The sequence below is a fragment of the Balaenoptera borealis genome (assembly GCF_965194805.1).
Source record: "Balaenoptera borealis genome assembly, chromosome: 3".
Taxonomy (NCBI): Eukaryota; Metazoa; Chordata; class Mammalia; order Artiodactyla; family Balaenopteridae; genus Balaenoptera; species Balaenoptera borealis.
In genome coordinates, this window is record NC_138866.1 from 103,336,467 (window position 1) to 103,363,257 (window position 26,791).

At 33.8% G+C, this 26,791-nt stretch overlaps 1 protein-coding gene across 1 annotated transcript in view; it reads left to right on the forward strand.

Moving 5' to 3' along the window:
* UNC13C (unc-13 homolog C) overlaps window positions 1-7,867 on the forward strand; it is a 632,162-nt gene extending 624,295 nt beyond the window's left edge. The window contains exons 30-32 of the mRNA XM_082388208.1: window positions 1,128-1,220; window positions 2,749-2,908; window positions 6,072-7,867. Of these exons, the coding sequence (XP_082244334.1) occupies window positions 1,128-1,220; window positions 2,749-2,908; window positions 6,072-6,357 (539 nt within the window). The 3' untranslated portion in view covers window positions 6,358-7,867. The remainder of the gene's footprint in view (window positions 1-1,127; window positions 1,221-2,748; window positions 2,909-6,071) is intronic.
* Window positions 7,868-26,791: the final 18,924 nt, after the last annotated feature.

Consider the following 26,791-nt stretch of genomic DNA (forward strand, 5'->3'; position numbering starts at 1 on the left):
TTTGCTCATAAGAGCAAGAGATTAGAAACAACCAAAGTGTAGTTAAATAAATAATGGTATGTTCATATAATGGAATAAAGGCTAAACATTATTTTAAATATTTTAATGTTTTCATTATTTGGTAAGCAGATTAGTGATTCATTTTTAAGCAAGTACTCAGGGAACACTGACTTTGTAGTTAATGCAGTGATATTACAGACTATCTTAAAGAATGGGGCATAGCTTTATGTATACTGAAATGGAATGATCTTCTTAATATATTTTTAGGTGAAAAGACAAAGGCAAGGTAAATGATAATTAGAGTATGTGCTTTTATTTGTGAAAAAAATACACGTGCTTATAGGTGATATGTTAATAGATAAGTGTGTGTGTGTGTGTGTATGAGGTTGATGTAGTTATCCCTGTTTTACAAATGAGAAAAGCAAGACTTGAGAACATAGCAAATTCCAATCACAGAACCAGTTGCAGCATAACTATGATTTGAATTCAAGCTTATCTGACCCCAAATCACAGGCACTTTCCAATACAACATGCTTAACCTTTGACTATCCTTTATCAGGGTAGAATTGACTACTCCTTTTTATACCATCAGTCGACCTTGTAAATGTAGCTATCTTAGAATGTATCACACTATATGCAGCAATATGTATATATGTTGCTCTCCCCTGGTCCAGTGTGGGCCTCGTGAGGGCAGGTGCTCTGTAGAGCCATCTTTGTATCCCGGGTGCTCTGGTGTGGTACACTGAAGAAAAGCACTTCACAAAGGAATGAAAGGCATGATACATCTTTGTACATCAGCAACAACGAGGAGAGCTTTATTAAGTGCCTAGTAAGGCAACTGCCTTTTTTTTTTTTTTTTAACGATAGTAATACTAAGAGTGTGCCTTAAGGTATCTGAGTACTATATGAAAGTTTAGCTAAATGGACTAAATATGGTTATACCCAAGCCTCAAACCTGCATAGCAAATTTAATTTAGTGAACATTTATCAAAATCTATTATGTGCTGTTAACGAAAAGAACCATTTATTTCTATGATCACACTTTACAGTCCCTTGTGCACAGAATGCCGATGTCCGTTATTAAGTGGTCTGAAAGGTCAGGCCAGTAAACTTTTGCTGATTTGCAGGTCCCTCCTCCAGAGATTCAGTGGGTCAGATATCTGTTCATGTGGACATCACCGCCACCCCAGGAACAGGAGAGCATAAAGTCACTATAAAAGGTATATTTCGGGTCCAGGTAGATAAAACAGCCTATGAGACTTTAACCTCTGGAAAGAAGTATATCAAAAATGTTGTTTTTTCTTGAATCTCTCTTTTAAAATCTATATTAAATGATTTCAGGGCATGCTCAGAATTTCTTCACGAATCTACAACTTTTGATTTAAAACTGAAAAAAATGAATGGCACAGGTATTTAACCTATGTTACTTGAAATATCTAAATGGTTTAAATACATTGGTGATTACATTTCAAAACTGTATACATTGAACGTGTTCTCTATGGTTGAGGCTATGATATACATTGAACATTGGTGCTGTGGTTGGCTCCAACTTGCCAATGACATTTTAGATGTTAAGTCAGCATGTTCTTACTATCCACATAATCTACCTACTTCTTCTATGTGATTTCCAACAACTGTTTGATTTTTTTTAAATGGGTGGTTGAATCCATTGGTTTTATATTATAAAAGCACAATCTGAAAATAGGGGTCATTTCAAAGATGTAATTTAATGATTAATACTTTGCTCAATAGAACCATGTTCTATTTTTATATTATTATAGACTTAGTCACTTTAAATAATATCTACTTTAATCAAAACCATGGCCTTCTAACATTTTAAAATTGCATTACCTAATGTATCTTTGTATTATAAAAGTAACACTGCTATGGGTTATAATAGATTATATACAGTACTGGTAATCATACAGAAAAGTGGGCATGACTATATATTCCAGTGTCACTAAATATATTTGAAAAATATTTTGACAGTGCATATCAAATGGTAAAAGTTTTATCAACCTTTTGCATTAGCAAATTTAATTGTAAGACAATTCCTTAAGGATATCATCATCAAAGGATGAGCAAACCTGTATGAGAATGTTCATTTAAGTATTATTTATGATGCCTGAAATTAGGAAACCGCCATAATATGCAAAAACACGTGACTGGGTAAATATAGAATGAAATGTACATATAATGAAATATTTGCTGTTGGAAAATATATAATAAATTAGAATGCTACCCGTGATGGGCTTAAAAAATAAAGCTACTTATAAGACTGCAATACATTATGATCCCATTCTATATATAAAGATTGAAAACATCATACCAAAATATTAACAGTCATTTCTTCTGAGTGATAAAATTATAGATTTTTAAAATCTATTTTCTGTATATTTTCTAAATATTTCATGATGAACATATAATTTAAATATGAAAAGCATCATTTTTTCACCTAAACAAGAATCATAACTTTTCAGTATTAATGATTGTCATTTCAATTACAGCTAACATTTACCATCCCAATGCCACATGGCTTAGAGCTGAAAGCGCCAACAAGCGTGCAGTCCAGAGAGTAAATTGTTTTTCCTCATCAGTGGGGTTAGGGTGCTATCAAATGCAAGTTACAACTTCATACATCATTTTTAAAAATAAAAATTCACTCTAAGGATCAAAGGGAGAGTCTAGGATTCCACACATTGGTTTGTTAATACTTTATATTCCTGTCTCTTTCCTTTTGGTTTTTAGTGATTGCTATTAATGACTTACACTGGCAGACCACTGCAGTGTTCCGCCCCTTTGTGGAAGTTTGTATGCTGGGACCCAACCTCGGAGACAAGAAGAGAAAACAAGGCACAAAGACAAAAAGCAACACATGGTCACCAAAATATAACGAAACATTTCAGTTGTAAGTTATGACCTGAATCCTTTATTCAACCAGGCAATAGGCATTGTAGAGCTACACTTATGAGCGACTCACAGGGTAGGAATGGCACTGGGCTTTGCTAAGGAAAGCAAAACCTATGGGTTTAAAGATTCCTGTTCATCACTGATCCAAGGCAAATGAAGAAGTTTTTAGTTCTCTTCCATTTGTTTAATATTTGTCCAGTGCCTACCATGTATCAGGCAATAGTATAGGCATTGGATATATGTAGAAGGAGGACTTTGCTCTCGTGGAAGTTACTCTCTAGAGATAAAGAACGTATGATAAACAACATCATAAATAAATAAAGTTATCGTATGATAGTACTAAGCAGAGCATTAAAACAGGGTGATGTAATAGAGTGATCGGTTGGCTGCTTAGACGGGGTGTTCAGGGAAGCCTGTCTGAGCATGTGCCTTTTAAATAGGAACCTGAGAAAATAAAGAACCAGTCATGTAGGGAAGAGAGTTGAGAGCATTTTAGGACAAGGAAAATTGCGAGTGCAAGGATTCTAAGCAGGAGCATGCCTGGCATATTTAAGAAACAGTATATAGTGGGCAAGGGAGTGAGATAAAATGAATTTGAAGAGGTGGTCAGGTACTACATCACACAGGGCTTTGAAGTCAGTGGTAAAGGAGCCTGGGTCACATTCTAAGTTCAATAGGAGACGTTGAAGGATTTTCATATGAGGGTTTGAACAATCTGATTTACATCGTTAATGATTATGGTGTTTGCTGTATAGAGAAGTAACTATAGGGAAGGCAAGACCAAACATGTAGAAATAAGTTAGAAGGCTATTGCAGTAGTCTAGGTAAGAGATAATAGTGACTGATCAGATAGTCTTAGGGAGGAAGGAAGTAGTCAAGAGATGGAAAAAAGTGGAAATATTTTGGATATGTTTTGGAATTCTAAGAGATCCTATAGAATTTACAGTGGATTGGAGATAGAATATGAAAGAAAGAGTATATGAATTAGGCTCCCAAGAACATTCAATTGAGATTAATTCAAGACATATATTTACAAAGGAATGTACAAAGATGTGAGAATAGAGGGGCTATGAGCAATAGAGGTGCAACCTGGGGCTAGTAATAGCCAGGTTATTACCCCTTCTGTGCCTAGGGGAGAGGAAGAGCAGTTACTAAAATCGGGACTGTGAAACTTCATTTGTAGTCATTCACCTTATTAGGAGAGTGACCTTCCATGGAGGGAAACAGCCTACTTGAGGGAACCTCACATGCAAGAAGCCAGAGAAATAAACTCTGACCTCACTCTCATCATTTTTTCTGATTTTCTAATGACGCTCCCTTTTGGCCAAACCCAACTGGAAGCCAGAGCACGGAGAAACTCAATGTGTGTGGTCCTTACAGGTCAGCACTGTATTGCAAAGTACAAGAAGAAGGGTGGAGAATAGATCCAGTTGGAGCAAACGGAAGCTATCTGGCACTGAATAAAATCAAGGATGACTCCTAGTTTTTGGCATAAGCAATTGGGTAGATGTTGATTTACTGAGATGGGGAAATAGGGACAGGCGATGAGGAGATCAAAGATTTTGTTTTAAATCTATTAATTTGGAGATGCCTACAGTCCATCCAAGAGGAGATATTAAATACATAGTTAGATATAACTTGAGAATTATCTGCATATAGATGTAATTAATTCTACAAATCTACATGAGCTGACCCAGAGACAGAGAGCAGGGACACAGGACCAAGCACTAGGGGCTTTCATACACACGCACACGCATGCACACTTACCAAACCGTCCCTTACTGGTTTGATTCTTTGTTATTTTGCAGTCTCGATTGTTATTTTGCATTCTCGATTTCCCAGAGACCTTGCAGCACTCCGTTCTCTGAATATTTCACTCTCTTACCACTCATTAAAACCTAACTATCCTACCACATCAATTAAAAGGGTTCTAACAGATTAATCCCACTAATAATGCCTGCTAATAAACCAGCTCACAAGATTCCACCTATCTGCTCCTCCAAACTGCACAAAAACTTTGATCCAATTGAAAAGTCTTCCAAAAGGTTCTAGGACTACTTGGATAATGCAAAATTCAGATACAACGCTGTGAGCTACCAAGACTACAATTCTGGGAAAAGGTGGCATTTTGACTCATTTTAGTTCACAAGAAGACCCAGATCCCATCATATTTTGCCATTCTATTCTTACCCCCCAGGATTCCATCTTCTTGTATGTTATTTCAGATTGTCTCTTAAAATAAGTACACAGTTTAGTTGTCAATGTCACCTGGAAACAAAAGTCTGACTCGGCAAAATGTTTGATCAGAAAAAATGACTTAGAAAAGGAAAGAATTTGGAAGCTTGTACTGCTGAGGAATAGATGTGCATTCATTAAAAAGTCAGGACTATCTGAGGACGAATTAAAATAAGGGGCAGGGAAGGATTATCCTCAGAGTTTCTCCACTCAGCCTTCTTCATTAGGTTCAGTTCTGCACTAAGTTGTCTTGGGTTGTTATTAGGAGAGGCCATCCTCAGTCCCAATCTTGACAGGTCTAACTGTTGCCATAGGAAAGAGCTGGCATTGAAGCACCAGACTCTGCTGGAACTGATTTACTCTGGAGATTTCTATGCAATTTAGCATCTTGTGAATAGTGCTTGACAATCTGTCCAGTGTATTCCCCTGAGAAAAGGCTCCTAGATATAATAGCATATCCAGGAGTCTGAGGTAAAGAAAGGAAATTGTAATAACGGATGTTGAAATGGCACAGAAATTGTTCCAAAAGGTACCCGTCCCCCTTGGCCTAGCTTCCATGACCCCTAGTAACGCCTCCTACCCCTATATCACTGGGGAGACCTTGCCTCCAATGATTAATTACAACATAATATTTTAATTCCAGTTTCTATTAATATCCTTAACATCAGGGCAGTAAAGCATTTTTAGATTGATTTCCTATTTCTATCTAGGGAAAGAAGGAGTTTTTAAGTTCGATTGCAGAGTAATAGCTATGTAAATACAATCTAAGTAAAATTTAAAGGATATTTGCATCAGAGTTCAAAGACAATGATACTCTATTTGCCAATATAATATTCTGAGCAATGTATAAAATTTTCAACAGTCTATTAGAACCATATTGATCCCTATTTGAAAATGCTCAAAATCCGTATTTTTAATCCACACAGCATTCTGAGTAAAGAAAACCGCCCAGGGGCCTATGAACTTCACCTTTCAGTTAAAGATTACTGCTTTGCCAGAGAAGATCGAATTATCGGAATGACAGTAATTCAGCTCCAGAACATAGCAGAAAAGGGAAGCCACGGGGCATGGTATCCCCTATTGAAAAACGTCTCTATGGATGAAACTGGTTTGACTATCCTTAGAATCCTCTCGCAGAGGACCAGTGACGATGTGGCTAAAGAATTTGTAAGACTTAAATCTGAAGCAAGATCTGCTGAAGAGAGTGCTTGAAACAAATACTGCAAGATAGCATCTTTGAGAATTCATAAACTGTAACTGTTTGACTACTGCATGCATGTGCAAATACACGGGAATGTTTATTTCACTACGTTTCAGTGTTTGCCAGTACTCAAGAACAATGTCTACAAGGTATGTGGAAAACCTGTGAAACTTTTATACCATTTCTGGTCTTTGAGAAATAAATGTTCCATGAAGTACCAAAATTATGATGTAAAGTGAAATATCCAGAGTATCTTTTAAAATGTTTATTTCATTACCACTTTCTCATCCATTAAACATACTAAAAAACAGCCTCTTAAGTTGGTCCATTAGTTGTCCTTGTTACATTGGTGTATATGGCCAGTAGGTATGAAAGCATTTGTTACTCAAATTCTATTTTATTTAGGCTTACCTCATTATAGATGTCTTACAAATACCCTTTTCTATCATGACTAGAAATGCAGTTACTTCTAGAAAGCATTTGTAATTTTATAGTTGCAGATATATTGTGATGATTTTTGCATACATATTAAAATAGAAAATGTGGGAAATATTTTATGCCAACCAGTTTCCAACCTTTCTGAAATCACTGTGAAGAAATGCTCTTAAAGCAAACTTATAAAAAGTAATGCTAAATAGTTTGTTAACAGTGTTTGATATATCAACAGAACTTTGTTCTTTAAAACTGCCAAGGTCACATCACATTTGTAAAAAAAAAAAAAAAAAAAAAAAGGTAAGTTGAAGCATTTGCCATCTAGCATTATGTCTTGGCTTTACTAAATTTCATTCTTTAGAAAGTCATATGACTAACGGTTTAGGAGTATGATGGAAGGTTTGTTTCTTAAATTACCTACGATAAGTAATTATACTGTTAGTGTTTTCCTTCTGACAGTTATGACTAACTCCTTATTTACTGAGTGCTATAATCAGTTAAATGCTTTTCTCTTTTTAGAAATATTCAACAATTTGTACTGAATGCAGCATTACTATATATTGCACTGGAGCAAAAAGTCATGTCTTCAACTCTTTAGTGAAAAATGTAAAATGAAGTCTGAAGAAATTGCTTACAATTTTGTAATTTATGTTATTTATAAGCCCAAGATGCATACAACGCAATAGGAAAACAATTTATTACAGCTCGGTAGATAAAACTATAACTAGGTTAGAGTTTGAATATGAAATAGTTTATGAATATTTGCATTTTCTCTGTTTTTATGGTTTGACTTTTTAGAATCTGTACCTAAGTACTTGGCTGTAGAAGAGTACTTTGTAGTTGTAACTTATGGTCATAACTGTTAGTGGGCAACATACACATGCAGGAACAAGATCCTGTTAGAGTGACTGTGCTTTGTGAACAAGCTGGTCTGATATGTTAAGAACAGAAATCAAAGACGGTAAGATCCACTAATTCATGTTAAATTGATAAGCAAGTGCTTTGTTAATGACGTCTCCAAATGCATAATACAATGCAATCCTCTGGCATATGCATTAATAAATGGATGTATATTGAGCACATGCAATACTTCATTGTATCTTCTGCCTTTTTATTTCATGTATGCAACATCATTCCACTCTTTAAGAATAAAAAATCCAGGCTCTTTTTACTGCATAGAACACTCTTCACAACGTTTGGTTCTAGTATCTCATTAGAATTTGAAAAAAAATTTTTCCAGGAGTTGTATCCATGGAAAAAGCCACATATTACAGAATAATGACCCTGCAAATAAGAAAAAAGCTGATGTATCTACCTGTCTGTACGTCTCTGAATACTGTTAAGCCATGAAGAAAATTCAACATTCAACATATAGACAAGCAACACAGTTAAATAAAAACTTACACGACAAAAGGTTTCATTATTTTATTGCAAGATTCATTCAAGATTTATAACAATTTTACAGAACATTGACTTGAGCTCTTTAGGAGCACATGAATGTCATAAAGCAGCACACCCTTGAATAAATGGCAGTTTGCGTTTGCATTGATCACTTAAAAAATTATGAGCTAAGTATTTTTTCCAGTATTTGTTTAATTGGATCTATTCATTCCATCTTTGTGTGTGTGCACAATATATATCAAACACTAATGGTGATGGTATGAATTGAGTCTATTTATTAATATCATAAAGTATCAGTCCTAATTTTGAAATAATTATGAATTCTGCAGCCTTTGTTGTTTCTCCCAAGATACAAGTATTTGTTGTCTCCAGAACAAAGCCTGTTGTGTTTACATACCCAAATTAGTAACCACTCTGAAGTTCACAGCAATCTCTGTCAACTATAGACTCCATTAAAGTGTGAAGCAATTTATTTATCATATTTTAGATAAAATGCACAAAGACAAAGCTCTGTTTTTCATCTACAGATGAAACTCACATTAGAAGTTCTCAAAGAAACACATGAAAATCAAATTTGGCTAAAATGAGGTGTTTAAAACCACAGTGGAACACTTATTATTTAAAGGAGCTCTGATGAATTATTATTTAAGATAAGTAATCAGATGTCCTCATCACAACCTGCTCTAATTCATCTATTTCTAGGATAATTTATATATTGAATTTCCCTTAAATGAGGTACATTTATAAATGACAATCCTAGCTTAATGTTTTGCATTTGGCCTTTTAAAAAAAATGTTTGAAGTGAGGTTTATTTTCTCCTTTTAATTTCTCTTATATAAAGATGACTATACTAGCACTTTTATGGACTAACATAGTAGTTTCAATCTTCATACTCAAATAATGAAAAATAATCAGATTTATGCAGGACTCAGAAAATATCCCTGGATAGAAGTCTGAGACTAAGCTCCAATTTGTAAATATCATATTATACATATTTTAAGATATACTTTTTTCACATGATGATTTTGAAATCAGGATACATTTTATAATTATTGTCAAGCTATAGATTAATGGGTGCTTTTTTTCCTTTTTTAGTAGTAAATAATGGTTCATCTTGCAATGAATGACTTCTTAGAAACAAATGTAGAGAAAGAAAGTAATGGTTAGGTATCTTTTTAAAGAATCATATATTTTAATTTGCATATACTAAAATTAACTCTGTTGGTAAACGTTTCTGTTTTGACAAATTCATAGAATCATGTATCAGGCACAACAAGCAAAATATAGGACAGTTCCATCATCCTCCAAAATTCCATTACCCTACTACTTTGTAAACAAACTCTCTACTTTCAACTCCTGGCAGCACTGATCTATTTTCAGTCCCCCTGGTTTTATGTTTTCCAGAATGCCATGGAAAGGAATCATGATAGTAGGTATCCTTCTGAACCTAACTTCTTTCACTAGGCATTATTCATTTAAGAGTCATCCATGTTGTGGCATGTATCAACTGTTTTCATTGCTGAGTAGTATCCCATTGTATGGGCATATAAAAGAGCATCTGTTCATTCAACAGTTCAAAGACATCTGGGTGTTGTTGGTTTTTGTAAGATTATGAACAAAGCTGTTATAAACATTTGTGTACAGGATTTTGTGTCACCATAAGTGCTTATTTCTCTTAAGTGAATACAAACTAGTGGGATTTCTGGGTCATATTATATATTTAACTTTATAAAAAACTGTCAAACTTTTACCAAAGTGTTGTATCATTTTACATTCCCAGCAGCAATGGGTAAGAGTTCCAATTGCTCCAAATCCTTGAAGCACTTGGTATTGTCAGTCCTTCTTCTATTTTAGTTTTCTATTTTAGTTTGCAGTCCCCTGATGATTGATGATGTTGATTATCTCTACATTTGCTTGTTTCTCATCCATATATTATCTTCGGTGAAGTGTCTGCAAATCTTTTGTCCATTTATTCAACTAGTTTTTTGTTTTACTATTGTTGCATTTGGAGACATCTTTGCATACTGGGTATAGAAATCCTTTGTCAGATATGAGATTTGCAGATATTTCATCCCAGTCTGTGGCTACTCGTTTCATTCTCATAAGAGTGTCTTTCAGAGAGCAAAAGTTTTAAATTTTGAAAAAGTAATTTATCATATTTTTCTTTTATGGATCGTGGCTTTGCTGTTATATTTAAAAATTCTTTGCCTCACTCAGAGTCATAAAGATTTTCTCCCATGTTTTATTAAAGGAGTTGTATAGTTTTAGATTTTACTATTTGGTCTGTGATCCATGATCCATTTTGAGGTTATTTATTTTAATTATAGGATGTGAGGTTTGGGTTGAGGTTTATCTGTCTGTTTATTTCATTATTTTTAATCTACTAATTAATTTGCATGGGGAAGTCAAATTGTTCCAGTACCACACACCATTTATTGAAAAGACTACACTTTCTCCTATGAATTACCTTTGCACGTTTGTCATAAATCCATTGACCAAATGTGTGTGGGTCTATTTTTAAAATCTCTATTTCTGAAATCCCTTAACACCAGTGTGGCACTGTCTTAATGACTGTAGCTTTGTATTGTCTTGAACTTAGGCAGTGTGAGTTTTCCATGTTGTTCTTTTTCTTAAGATTGTTGTGGGCTGTTCTAGTAATTTTGCATTCTTAAAAAAATTAAAACACTACTGGAATTTTGACTGGGATTTTATTGAATCTACAAATCATTTTGGGGACAACTGACATCTTAACAATATTGAGTCATCAATCTATGAACACAGTACCTTGTCTCTGTTTATTTAGGTCTTCATTAATTTCTTTCATCAATGTTAGTTTTCAGCATAAAAATCCTACCAAATATTTCTTCTGTATGTGCATGTATGATAGTGTAAGCAGTAATTTGAGAATAAAATTCAAATTTCAATTGTTCATTTTAGTATAAAAATTGATTCTTGTATATTAGCATGGTACCCCACGACCTCGCTAATCTTCCTTATTATTTGTAGGATCTTTTTTGTGGATTCCTTGGGATTTTCTACATTGACAATCATGTCAAAGAGAGGCATTTTTGTTTCTTTTCACGTGTGTGCATATTATCGCTTTTCTTTCTTTATGTAGATTTAATCATATCATATACAACTACAACTTGTAGCACTGAAAATGACCCTAGAAAGAATTTGGCTTCAGTGGTCTCAAACTATTTAGTGTAGCTGAATTCCCTCCATAATGTATTCACACCACAATATATAATATAAAGCAGGAAGAAGAGGCACAGTTCTTATTTTTTACATTAGTTTTATCCATTTGTTAACACACTGACTTCATATTTTAACCTATTCTCATGGCATACAATATTACAACTGAGTACAATCTTTAATAGGAGTGGTAAGCTTGGCTTGTTCTCAGTCTTAGGGAGAAAGCATTCAGTCCTTCACCATTAAATATGATGTTAGTTATAGGTTTTCTTTTATCAGCTTAAAGAAGTTCCCTCCTACTCCTACTTTGCTGACAGTTTTATCAAGAATGACTTTTGAATTTTGTCTAATGCTTTTTCTGCATCAATTCAGATAATCATGTAATTTGTCTTCTATAGTCCATGAATGTGGTAAACTACATGGACTGATTTTTTGATTGTTGAAGCAGCCTTGCATTTCTGAGATGAACCCCAGTTGGTCATGATGTATTGTCTTTTTGTGTATTGCTGAATTCAATTGGGTAATATTTTGTTGTATTTTTATATCTATATTCACGAATTCTATTGATCTATATTTTTCTTTTCTTATAATGTTTGTGTCTTGTTATCAGGGTATTTACGGCCTCCTAAAGATTTTGGAACTGTTTCCTCCATTTCTATTTATCTATTTTATTAATCTTTTAAAAAGAACTAGCTTTGATTTCATTTTCTCTATTTTTTTCTGCTTTGAATTTCAATGTCTTCAGTTCTTATCTTTATTATTTTCTTCCATCTGTTTGATATAGGTTTAATTTTCTCTTCCAATTTATTAAAGTGGAGCCTTAGATTATTGATTTGGTACCTTTTGTCTTCTAAAATATAAGCACTTAATGCCACAAATCTTCTAAACACTGCTTTAGCTTCGTTCCACAAATTTTGGTATGCTGTATTTTGTCTTTGTGCAGTTAAAAATATTTTCCAGTTTCCATTATGACTTCTTTGACCCATAAGTTACAAATTATGTGTCTTGTTAAATTTCCAAATATTGTCTCTTACTTATTTCTAGTTTCATTTCATTACAAGTTAGAGAGTATACTTTGTATGATATCAATTCTTTTAAATTTTATAAGATTTGTTTTATGACCCAAGATATGCATGGTAAATGTCCCATATGCACCAGAAAAGAGTCTATTTTGTTGTTATAATTTTATAATTTTACATTAGAAGTTATAATTTTAAGGCACCTATGAAGAAATCTAACAATCAAAGTCAAGTTGATTGGTAGTGTTCTTCTGATCAACAATATTTTACTGATTTTCTTTTTTGTTTTACCAGCTACTTTGAGAAGAGTGTTGAAATTGCCAAATATAATTATGAATCTTTCTATTTATCTTTCCATTTCTTCTGTTTGTTTTGTTTATTTTGAAACTCTGTTGTTAGGTACATATACATTTAGGATTATGATTATCTTCTCAGTGAGTTAACTCTTATAATTATGTGATGTTCCTCTTTCATCCTGATAATTTTCTTTGTTCTAAAGTCTGCAATAACTGATAGTAGTGTAGCTTTCTTTAAATTAGGGTTTAAGTTGTGTACCTTTTCCCATTGTTTTCCTTCTAAACTATCTGTATCACTATATTTAAAGTATGATAATTGTAGACAGCATCTATGTGGCATATATGGGTCTTTTTTTTTAAATCTAACTTGACTATCTTTATTTACATTGTACACTTTGACCATTTTACAAAGCTAATTAATTAGATTTTTTAAATTGCCAAAATTCTGATCTGAGATAGCTGAAATAAAAAGACTCATAATACATTGGTCTTTTGTCTTCTTTATAGAAAGTCATTTAGGCCACAAGTTTGAAAAGTTAATATAGGCCCAAGTTGTAAGCATCTACACTGGTACTTCTTGAAAAAGATATGACAGAATTATAAAATTTAAGAGCTGAAAGTAATCATACAGATAATCAAAATTCTTCACTCGAGAGAAGAAACTAAGCCTCAGAGGTATATAATATCTAGCCTAATGTCAACTAGTTAATACCATAATAGGAAACTGGAATCCAGATGAGCTAATTTTCCTAAAGCTATCTTCTCTCCCCCACACCAGTACCTTGTCTGGGGCACTTCTAAATACTCTAAAATCAGTCCTCTAGGGCTGCCTCCAGAAATCAAAGGGATAAATTTAGGCCAAGTTGTGATTTTTATCCCAAAAGTGGTATCTAAATTAGCCAGCTAATTCTCACATATTTTTTAGTGATGATATTAGATGCTTGAGTATTCTTTCTTTAAAATGTAGCATTATAGAAAAGGGAGGTTAAAAACATTAACAAACGCTAGTCATCTTTTTTGTTCGTATACCTAGAAGAATTGATTTAATTCTAATGAATCGTATCCTGTGAATATGTTTTTAATCTCAATTTTATGTATGAGGAAACCAAACCTTGAAGAGTTTAAATGACTTGGCGAGATTCATACACATTCTTACTTATTTATGCTCATATAGATATATGGACACATTCATAACCAATTATAAAATATATTAAGAAAAAAGAAAAAAATTCCATTCACAATGGCAACAGAAATTTTAAGGTACCTAGGAAGAAATCTAACAAACAATGCATAAAGACTTGTATAAGGAAATTCTAACTCTATTAAAGGGCATAGACGATAATACAAACAAAAGAAAACATAGGTCTCTTTATGAATGACAAGACTCGATATTATAAAGACGGTAATTGCTTCCAAATTAATCTACAAGTTTCATTACATTTTAATTTAAAAAACAACATATTTTTCTAATAGATTACAAGCTAATTTAAAAATTCATATGGAAGCAAAAGAAAAGTCAAGGCAATTTTGAAGAATGATCAAGTATCCCCCCCCAGCTGCACACCTCTAACAGATTTCATGATTTGTCATAATGCTGTAGTAAATAGTGTAGGTTTTGCATAGAGATACATTAATAGACAATGAAATACAATAGATTCCCTAGAAATAGATCTATGAATATGTGAGAATTTGATATCATGTTGGGTAGGGTAGACTTTTAATAAATGTATACATTAATATACATTTAATGAATATATATATTCTATATCTATATAGAAGTAGATAAAACTAGATCACAATGCAAAACAAAAATAAAACGAAATCCAGATGAATTGCACACCTAATAATTAATAGTCAAACAGTAATGTTTTAGAAGAAAAACTTATCTTCACCATGTAGAAATTAGGAACAATTTTTTAAACAGGAATTTTAAAGCATAAAAGAAAAGAGAGAAATAAATTGATAAATTTGCACATACTAAAATTTAAAACTTTTCAGTGACAAAAGGAACAAAGTTAGATGAACAGCCAAACAAAAAATATTTTAATATGCTTAATTAATAATGAACTCAACTACACTGTGGCACAAACTTTTAAAAATTACTTAAAAATTCAATAGAAAAATCAATGAGCAATCCGCAAAAGAGAAACACCAATGACAATAAATATATTTAGAGATGCTTATTCTCAATAGAAATAATAAAAATGCAAAATATATCTCACTCAAATCAGCAGAAACGTGAAAAAGTTGATTCAAGAATCAACATAATATTTTGAACAATCCCTCATCAATGTCATTAACAAGATCCAAGAAGACATTGCGTCTATGAACTATAAGAATGAAAGCCAAAATAAAGTGCTTTAAAAATGAGCATAGAGAAGTAAATAATGAGAGAAAATATTACATTTGGAGCAGATAATCCTTTGTCGTGGGGAGCTGTCCTGTGCACTATAGGATGTTTGGCAGTATAGCTGGCCTCTACCCTGGGTCAAGGTAATCATGGCCTTCACCTTAGAAATGGGCATGAACCACCCAGCACTATGAAAGCACTGTTAAACCAGGTGTAAACAGGTTGGCTGCATGATGATCCTCTCCTCTGTTGCTCTCCCTTCTAAACTCCCAAGGCTAAAAAATTACTACCTAAGGAGACAGTGTCCCTCCAGTGTTCCTTCTTTTTTAGAGTTTAGAGAAAAACCTCTGACAACTAGATGTTTCCTAGTGATGCAGCACCAAATAGAAGTTGGTAACAGTGACTCTGCAGTGCCAAAGACTCTATGCTGGGGCTCATCTCTCCCTTCTTCAACAAATTGGGGGGAATTGACTATGTTTTGTTTAAGTTTTTCTTCTACAATAATTTGCAAGAAAGATACTCCATTTAAAATTCTACTAATGATTTATAGTTTTTTCACAAATAGTTATTTATAGTCATTATTATCATAAACACACATAATAACTTTTATCTCACACTTACCAGTCAAGAAATTTAACACACTTATTTCTTGGGGATTTGGGATTTTTTGTTTTGTTTTGTTTTTCAGCTTCCTGGCCTTTCTTAGACTTCCAGTTGTGTGTTTGTTTGTTTTTTTCCTGAAGTGAACTCATTTAAATATGAAAACTTTCAACATAAAGATATTTTTATTTTATATTTGTTATTGTAATATTTTAATAAATTACTTATATTTACTTTATCAATATTTCTCCCTTGAGCGGTTAGTTCTTTTATTCAGTTGTCCTTTATGCTTTATTGGCCTTAATGCTTAATAACTAATTACTACCATTAACTAAGAACTAGAATATGCCAGTCACTATTCTAAATGCTTTAGATGTATCAACGTATTTAATCTTCACAATACCATCATGATGTTGGTATTATAATAACCATTGTAAAGATAAGAAAATTGTGGCTTAGAATGGTTAAGTAGATTGCCTAATGTCATGAAGCTGTTAAGGAAATCAAGATCTAAACTGGGATAGTCTAATTCCAATTTTAAATTCAAGGGGAAAAAAAAGAGGGACAATGATATAGCTATTATAAACAAACATTCACTTAACAATACAGCCTATATCAAAATGTATTTAAGCAACAACCTATAAACCTAGAGGATTAAAAAGAATGAAACCAGAAAATATACTTGGAGAATTTAATATTATGCCCATCTCAAAAATTTATAAAGCCCTCTAAAATAGTCTTAGACATCAATGGTCTCAACAATACAATTACTAAATCTTAGGTATGAAATACATACAGAGAATTCTATATCCTACAAACAAGGAATATGATTTGCTTTTGAGCAGCAGCAGAACAGTTAGAAAAATAGCTAGTAGGCTACAAAGGCAAACTCAAAACATTCCAAAGGATCAAGAACACATTGAATGTGTTCTGACAAAATGCAATAAAAATATGAATTAGGGGCTTCCCTGGTGGCGCAGTGGTTGAGAATCTGCCTACCAATGCAGGGCACACGGGTTCGAGCCCTGGTCTGGGAAGATCCCACATGCCACGGAGAAACTGGGCCCATGAGCCACAACTACTGAGCCTGCGTGTCTGGAGCCTGTGCTCTGCAACAAGATAGGCCGCGATAGTGAGAGACCTGCGCATTGCAATGAAGAGTGGCCCCCGCTTGCCACAACTAGAGAAAGCCCTCGCACAGAAACGAAGACACAACACAGCCATAAATAAATAAATAAATAAATAAAATTAAAAAAAAAAAAAGGCAAATGATGTCTCAGTATTATAAAAAAAAATATGAATAACAAAATGAAAGCTAAAAATTACATATGTTTGAAAATTAGCATCTTACCAAATACTCTTTGTCTTATGGAAGAAATAAATAAATAAAGGAAGGAAGGAAGAAAGAAATACTTGAAGCTGACTTGTGATAAAAACACTACATGTTGGGCTTCCCTGGTGGCACAGTGGTTGAGAATCTGCCTGCTAATGCAGGGGACACGGGTTCGAGCCCTGGTCTGGGAAGATCCCACATGCCACGGAGCAGCTGGGCCCGTGAGCCACAACTACTGAGCCTGCGCGTCTGGAGCCTGTGCCCCGCAATGGGAGGGGCCGCGATAGTGAAAGGCCCGCGCACCGCGATGAAGAGCGGTCCCCGCACCGCGATGAAGAGTGGCCCCCGCTTGCCGCAACTAGAGAAAGCCCTCGCACGAACCGAAGACCCAACACAGCCAAAAATAAATAATAAATAAATAAATAAAGTTTGGGAAAAAAACAAACAAAAAAAAACTACATGTCAAAATTTATATGTGAAAGCAATACACAGAAGTAATTCTATAGCCTTTAATATATTTGTTTTAAAAACAAGAAATTATTAAAAATATAAGTGAAGTATCCAACTCAAGAAGTTGGAAGACAATCAAGAAAACAGGCCAAAGAAACAACAAAGAAGAAAGGTATACAGTTATGGTTAAGAAAACAAATCAGACACCCGGATATTCCTTACAAAAGAAAATCCATGTACAAGTTTAGCAAAACCAAAACCTAATTCCCTGAAAAGATTTATAAGATAGATAAACCTTTGGCAAGACTAGTGAAGAAAAATAGTAGAGAAGATACTACTGCATAAAATACAGAATGAAAAGGGGAACTATGGACCCAAAAGAAATATAATAATAATAAGGGAATAATGAATAAAACTACTTATAAAACAGATGAGGTGGATAAATGTGTAGAAAAATATAAAATGCCAAAACTGGCCAAAACATGTATAGAACCTCAAATAAACTCTAAAATGCTTTTTTTAATTGGAAAATTTATTAAGAAATTCACCTTCCAAAAATGCTAGTGAGTGTGTAAACTTGAACAGCCAATTGGGAAAGCAATATGGCAATACTTACAAGTTCCACTTAAAGGCTTTATATCCCAAAGAACCTCTCACTCAGGTCCAAATGTGTGAGACAGACTACATGAACATGCAGCACAAGGATAGAGCTTTAAATACATTGAATCATTCCTGCACCCCAGGGATGAAGCCCACTTGGTCATGGTGTATAATCCTTTTAATGTGTTCCTGAATTCAGCTTGCTAATACTTTGTTGAAAATTTTTGCATCTATATTAATCAGGGATATGGGTCTAAGTTTTCTTGTAGTCTCCTTATCTTGCTGTGATATTAGGGTAATACTAGCCTCATAGAGTGAGTTTGGAAGGGTTCCCATGTTCCCGCCTCTTCAATTTTTTGGAAGAGTGTGAGAAGGATTGGCATTAACTCTTCTTTAAATTTTTGGTAGATTTCACGAGTGAAGCTATCTGGTCCTAGTGTTATTTTGTGTTGGAAGTATTTTAATTACTGATTCAATCTCGTTACTCATTATTGGTGTGTTCAGATTTTCTATTTCTTCCTGATTCAGTCTTGGCAGGTTGTATGTTTCTAGGAATTTATCCATTTCTTCTAGATTATCTAATTTATTGGCATACAATTGTTCACTGTAGTCTCTTATGATCCTACATATGTCTATACTATTAGTTGTGTTATCTTTCATATCTGATTTTATCTATTTGAGTCTTCTCTCTTTTTCTCTTAGTCTAGCTACAGTTTTGTCAATTTTGTTTATCTTTTTGAGAAAGTCTAGCTACAGGTTTGTCAATTTTGTTTATCTTTTTGAGAAAATCAACTCTTAATTTCTATGATCTTTTCTATTGTTTTTCTGTTCTCTATTTCCACCCTGATCTTTAATTCATTCCTTCTGCCAACTTTGGGCTTAGACAAAGAAACTATAAGAATAAAGAAGTAGAAAGCTAGAGACACTACTCTTACTGTTTTCAAACTATACTACAAAGCTATAGTAATTAAAACAGTATGCTACTGATATAAAAATAAACACACAAATCAATGGAACAACAGAGAGCCCAGAATTAAAGCTCCACATATGTGGACAATTAATATCTGAAAAGGAAGCCAAGAATACTCAATGGGAAAAGGATAGTGTCTTCAACAAATGGTACTGAGGACACTAGATAAACACATGCAGAAAAATGAAATTGAACCTCAATTTTACACGACTCACAAAAATTAACTTGAAATGGATCAAAGTCTTAAACATAAAACATGATACCTTAAAACTCCTAGATGAAACATAGGGAAGCAGCTCTTTGATATTGGTCTCAGTGATGATTTTTTGGATATAAAACCAAGAGCACAAAACAACAAAAGTAAAAAATCAACAAATGAGACTACATCAAACATAAAAACTTCTCCACTGCAAAAGAAACAATCAACAAAATGAAAAAGCAACCTACTGAAGGGAAGAAAATATTTGCAAACCATTATCTGATAAGGGGTTAACATTTCAAAACATATAAACAGATCATACAATTCAGCATCAAAAGAAACAACCAATCAGATTAAAAATGGGCAGAAGTCCTGAATAGACATTTTCCCAAAGAGGACATATAGATGGCCAACAGGCACATGAAAAAGATGCTCAACATCACTAGTCATCAGAGAAATGCAAATTAAAACCACAATGAGATATCCACTCACACCCATCAAAATGGTTATCATCAAAAAGTCTACAAATAACAAATATTGGCAAGGATGTAGAGAAAAGGAAACCCTAGTACATTGTTGTCAGGATTGTAAATTGGTTTCAACCACTATGGAAAACAGTATGGAGGTTCCTCAAAAAACTAAAACACTAATTCAAAAAGATATATGCAACCCAATGTTCATAGCAGCATTACCTACAATAGCCAAGATATGGAAGCAACCTAAGTGCCTATCAACAGATGAATTGATAAAGAAGATGTGCTATACACAAACACACACACACACACACACACACACACACACACAAAATGGAATACTACTCAGCCATTAAAAAAATGAAATTCTGCCATATGCAACAATGTGGATGGACCTGGAGGGTATTATGCTTAGTGAAATAAGTCATACTGAGAAAAATAAATACTGTATGTTATCACTTCCATGTAGAACCTAAAAAATAAAACAAACAAATATATATAACAAAACAGAAACAGACTCACAGATATAGACAACAAACTAGTGGTTACCAGTGGGGAAAGGGGAAAGATAGGGGTATGGGATTAAGAGACACAAACTACTATGTATAAAATAGTAAGTATCAAGGATATATTGTACAGCACAGGGAAATACAGCCATTATTTTTTTAATAACTTTAAATGGAGTATAATCTATAAAAATATTGAATCACTATGTTGTATACCCAAAAGCAGTATGATATTGTAAATCAACTATACTATAGGAAAAAAAATTGGCAGAGGGACTAAATAGAAATTTGTCTGAATGAGACATCCAAATTATCAGCAGTTGCATAAAAAGGTGCTCAATATCACTAACCACCAGGAAAACACAAATCAAAACCACAATGAGATATCATGGCATACCTGTGAAAATGGCTATCATCAAGAAGAGATAACAAATGTTGACAAGGATGTAGAGAAAAGGAAAAACTTGGGTACTGTTGGTGGAAATATAAATCGGTACAGCCCTATGGAAAACAATATGAAGGTTCCTAAAAAAATTAATAGAACTACGATATGGTCCAGCAATTCCACTACTGGGTATATGTCCAAAGGAAATGAAAACAGGATAACAAAGAAAGATATACATTCCCATGTTTACTGCAACATTATTCACAACAGCTGAGATACAGAAACAACCCACATGTCCCTCAAAGGCTGAATGGATAAAGAAGATATGATATGCACACACACAATGAAATATTATTCAACCATGAGAAGGAGGGAATCTTTGCCATTTGCAACAACATGGATGGACCTTGAGGACATTATGCTAAGTGAGATAAGTCAGACATAGGAAGACCAATACTGTATGATATTGCTATATGTGGAATCTAAAAAATGCCAAACTCATTAAAAACCGAGAGTAAAATGATGTTTACCAGAGAGTAAAATGATTCCCCAGTGGGGGAATAGGAGAGATATAGGAGGGTACAAAGTTGCAGCTAGTACATAAGTAAGTCCAGAAGATCTAATGCATAGGGAAGTGATTATAGACAACAATATTGTGTTATACTCTTCAGACTTGTTAAGAGACTAGATCTTAATTATTCCCACCACAAGAAAGAAATGATAATTACGTGATGTGATAAAGGTGCTAGCTAACACTACAGTTGCAATCATACTGCAAATTATAAATGTATCAAATCAACATTTTGCATACCTTAAACTTACACAATGTTATATGTCTCTTGCACTGTTGGTGGGAATGTAAATTGATACAGCCACTATGGAGAACAGTATGGAGGTTCCTTAATAAACTAAAAAAGAACTACCATATGACCCAGCAATCCCACTCCTGGGCATATACCCTGAGAAAACCATAATTCAAAAAGAGTCATGTACCACAATGTTCACTGCAGCACTATTTACAATAGCCAGGACATGGAAGCAACCTAAGTGTCCATCATCAGATGAATGGATAAAGAAGATGTGGCACATATATACAATGGAATATTACTCAGCCATAAAAAGAAATGAAATTGAGTTATTTGTAGTGAGGTGGATGGACCTAGAGTCTGTCATACAGAGTGAAGTATGTGTGAAGATACCATATGGAATCTAAAAAAAGAAAAAGAAAAAATGGTTCTGATGAACCTAGGAGCAGGACAGGAATAAAGACACAGACCTACTAGAGAATGGACTTGAGGACAGGGGATGGGTAAGGATAAGGTGGGAGGAAATGAAAGAGTAGCACTGACATATATACACTACTAAATGTAAAATAGACAGCTAGTGGGAAGCAGCTGCATCGCACAGGGAGATCAGCTCTGTGCTTTGTGACCACCTAGAGAGGTGGGATAGGGAGGGTGGGAAGGAGACGCAAGAGGGAGGGGATATGGGGATATATGTATACATATAGCTGATTCACTTTGTTATACAGCAGAAACTAACACAACATTGTAAAGCAATTATACTCCAATAAACATGTTAAAAAAATTAAAAAATAAAAGAATAAATTTAGTAAATCCAGGACACAGGAGTAAGGACTAAAACACTGGTTGAAATTTTAAAAGATACTGACATGCTGAAATATAATGGAAAATACATAACATTTGAATAATACACTTAAATTAGAAAGAATTAAGTCACTCCTGAAATCTGCAAATATTATAAACAATACACATATTCTCTCAAGCCTATATGGAATATCTAAAAAATATGAATCAAATATTCTGCCACAAAGGAAATATCATTAAATATGCAGGAAGGAAGGGAGAAGAGAGAAAGCATACAGGCCATACTAGCCTCACACTAAAAGCTAATAAAGTAAACTATAAAATTAACTCTTCTTTCGAAAAGTGAAAAGATGAAAATATAAGCAAAATGATAGACAAAATTGGGATTGAGAAAAGTATAACTTTTTAAAAAAGAAAAATAACAGCACAAAGGCTTAAAATTTCAAGAAATTTGTAACCCCATGCTAATAAATTTGAAAGCATGGATAAAATGTCCACTTTCCTGGCAAACTTTTATTTACCAACTATATTAGGGTAAATAACGTTAGCTTCTGTAACAAGCAATGTGTCTCAGTGGCTCAAAACAATAAAGGTTTATTTCTTACTCACGACAAACTGTGAGTTGTTGACTCCTGGGCAGCTTTTCTTTAAGCAGTGACTTTCCTTCCTCCACTTACAGCCATCTAGACAAGAGAGAAGATAACCATGGAAGTCAGTCACATGGACCATTTTAAGGCTGTCATGGAAGTAGCATACATCATTTCCATCCACATTCCGCTGGCCTAACTGGAAGGCCACTGGCTGCAAGGGAGGCTGAACAAAGCTGGCATCCCGTGTTCCCTGAGAGAAACCCAGAGTTACCGAACACGTAGCCACTTTCTGCCATATCAATAGCGACTCATGATGAAGCAGCAAACTTGGCTGAGCTATAACTATGAAAGACATGGAAATAATTTAAAAGAATCTCCTCCCCAAAGGTTGTGGGGGAATTTGGTCTTACTGGTGAGTTCATTCAAATGTTCAAGAAGTAGCTCGTCTCTATACCCTATGAAATGTCAGAGTACTAAAAAATAGGGAACTACACAATGTATTTTATGAAGTTAATTTAACACTGATTTCCACTGTGATAGAAATAGTGCCTCAGCTGCCTCATCGGCAAAGTGGGGATAACAATATTCCCAGTGCTGGAATTATCGAGAGGATTAAATGAATTACATAAAATGCTGAAATAATAAATGGCACATGGTAAAAAACATATGTTCCTATTATTATTACATGCCACAAGTAACTAATAGACTAGTAAACTAATTTTTTTTAATAATTAAAATTATTTCTAACTATTCAATAGCATTGCAAGAAAATTATCTATGAGAGTAAATTTCTCCTAATACAAAGATCTAACATTAGGAAGTCCATTAATAAAATATATCACATTGATATATAAAATTTAAATGATTCTCTCATTAGAAGCTACAAACTGTGAAATGTAACAAATATGCTAGATAACAGTTTAGAGAAAATAGGAGTAAATCAATAACTCTCACCACAAGAAATGACTCCTTTAAAATGAGGAAAAAGACAAAATTTCCTACTTTCTACAGTATTTAATACTTTTCTGAAATTTTTTTCGTTTGTCTTTTTATTGTTTTATTGAGATACAGTTGATTTACAATATTATATTAGTTTCAGGTGTACAACATAGTGATTCAAAATGTTAATAGATTATACTCCATAAAAGTTTCTTTTCTGGAATATTAAAAGAATGCAGTAATGCATGAATCAAAGAAAAAAGAAGTGGGCTCTTCAGTTCACTCATGAAAATTACTGATATAACAGCAAATTTACAAAATACTGATTTTGTTGTTTTATACAGCCACTAAAATTGATGGCTATGGGCATTATGCGAAAATGGGCAATGCCTAGAATGTAATATTAAACAGGAAAGCAAGATACAAAATTATATTTATTATAGCTATGGAAAAGCAATAGTCATACATTTAAAAGAATAACTTTTATTTCTAGAGCAGTAATTTTGAAATCCAAGTAGTCTTTCAACATTTATAACAAAAATTGAACTACTTTTCAAGTGCCTACACAGCTAGTCATTTTGGAAATAATAACAATGGCTAAGATTGTATATCATTTACTAAACAACATTTTCACATATAGTATGCCATTTATTCTTCACAGAGGGCTTTTTAAAGGTAATAAAGCCCATTAACAGCAGGACCTGGAATTAAACCCAATCTCCACATGTTCTGTGACAGAAAGATCTATTTGCCTACCCATATTCCTTGTCCCCCTCTTCCTCACTAACAGAAGAGGAGAATAGACATTATTTCAGATGGCAAAGTGTCCTTTTAAAAGATGGTATTTCTCAACTTCCCTTGTAGCTGTGGGTAGACAGTACCTTTCTCTTCTGCTTTATATTTGCTTCCAGGATTGCAGGTGTGATGGCTGGAGGTGTAGCAACCACCTTGGATCATAAGGCAACCTTAAGGTCCTAAGTCATGTTCTAAACCTAGAACCCTGATGACTGTGGAGCCAATATACTGACCCCAGAGAGCAATTTCTAGACTTCATTTACATGAAGAAAAATAATTCCTTGTGTGCTCAAGTCACTATTATATAGAGTATGTGCTGTAGCTTGTATGTGCTAGCTGGCATGTGCTATTTCCTCTACAGTATAAATGAGGTAATCAAATTTCAGTGTAAGAACAGGACGAAAATATTTTTAAATATTTAAAACAACCTTAATTGTTTTCATCCTGTACCCAAACTTTAGTGTATAAGGAAGAGTTATAGTTCCTTTTTCCTATGGGAAAAAATTAAGTCACATCTGATCACAAGCTTATTAGACATTATTCTTTGGTGTGATTATTTGGTTGATATTTACCTGTGCCCTCTCCCAAAACACACACTGGATGCTCTGAGAGCATGGATTTTATCTGTTTTGCACTATCACTTTAAGTGAGGAATTGGCTTAAAAAGAAAAAGGAAAAAAAAAAAAAAAAACCCAGCTGTGCACAGCCAGCCATACCTATAGCTTCAATTACCATCTTGCCCCAGGAACCCCAAATACATCTTAGCAGCATAGACCACTTGCGTGAACCCTAAACATCCACACGCAATTGCTTACTGATACCTCGTAAAAGTCTGAAGCAGTAAACTCAGCATGCCCAAAGCTAAATTCAGAAACTTCCCTCAAACCCATCTACCTTAACTCTTTCCTGTCACAGCACTTATCTTCTTTTGAGTTAGGTCAGCCAACAACTTAGGGGTCAATGTAAGGCAATCTCCCTAACCTCCCACACCGAATCCGTGACCAGTATTATCTGTCTAAGCTTCTAGGTATCTCTCAAATTTGCCCACATTTTCTTTCTCTCCACTAGCAGCCGGGTCTACACAACTGTCATAGCTCTTATGTACTACTATCAAAACCTACCAATCTTTCTACTTGAATCCACTTTGGCCTCTCCTCCAATTTCCTCTGCAGCTTTGCAAGCAGCGTGACGTTTTAAAAAGCCGATCTCATTATACAAGTCCTTTGCTTAAAACAGTACAATGATTTTCCATTGCCTTTACGATAAAGATCAAAATTGATAACAACCTAAAAGAAAAACTATGGTGTGGTGTCTGGTAACTCTTCATCATTGTATTCTGTGCTCCAGGTTCTCCGACCTTCTTTATGTTCATCAAATGCACCTCCTGCATTTCCCTTTGGAGTCTTGACATAGGTTGTTCCCTTTGCCTGGAAGTTCTTTTCCTCCCTTCTTTCTTTACTCCACACTTTCTATTTCTTATTTTCCACTCAGCCTTAATCTTGTCTCAAATCTTCTTCATTGAGGAACTTATCTGATAAGATACACTTTCCTCAATATCTCATTATCATATATGTTTATTTCTTCCTAGTTATCTGATATTCCCTCTTAATATCTTTCATTGTGTCATAATATTTCTCTTCATAGCACTAAATCACAGTGGCAATTACATATTTGTGTGATTATTTGGTTGATATTTACCTGTGCCCTCTCCCAAAACACACACTGGATGCTCTGAGAGCATGGATTGTATCTATTTTGCTCATTATTGCATTCCTGTGCAGTACTTGGCACAAAATAGGTACTGAAAAAGGTGTACATGTGGAGAGAGATTAAACGGACATAATAAATGAATGAATATATAAATATCCTAAAATATTAATAATGAGTGATAGGGTCATGGATTACATTTTCCTTATTTTACTCCTCTCTGTTTCATATTTCATACAATTAGCATTAAGAGTAATTTTTATTATTTTTTATATTAAATAAGTTTATTTACAAATTTGGAGAAATTTTAAAACAGCAGTAAATATTTCACATTCCAAAAAATACCACCCAAATTTATGTTTGAGGAAATATTCCCTTTGTACTAAAAATGCACATATGTACATTTGCATAGATCAAATTAAATTGGTTACTTTTGGAAGAACAGGAAAGGAAGTAGCCAGATGAAATGAACGGGTAAAGTTGAACAAGAGCAAAGTTTTAAATGTACCAATAACAGTGCATCATTAACCTAGGAATTTGATTAATTCAATCTCTATAGCATTAATAATAATTTTTAAAGATACTTTTTTTTTTAAAT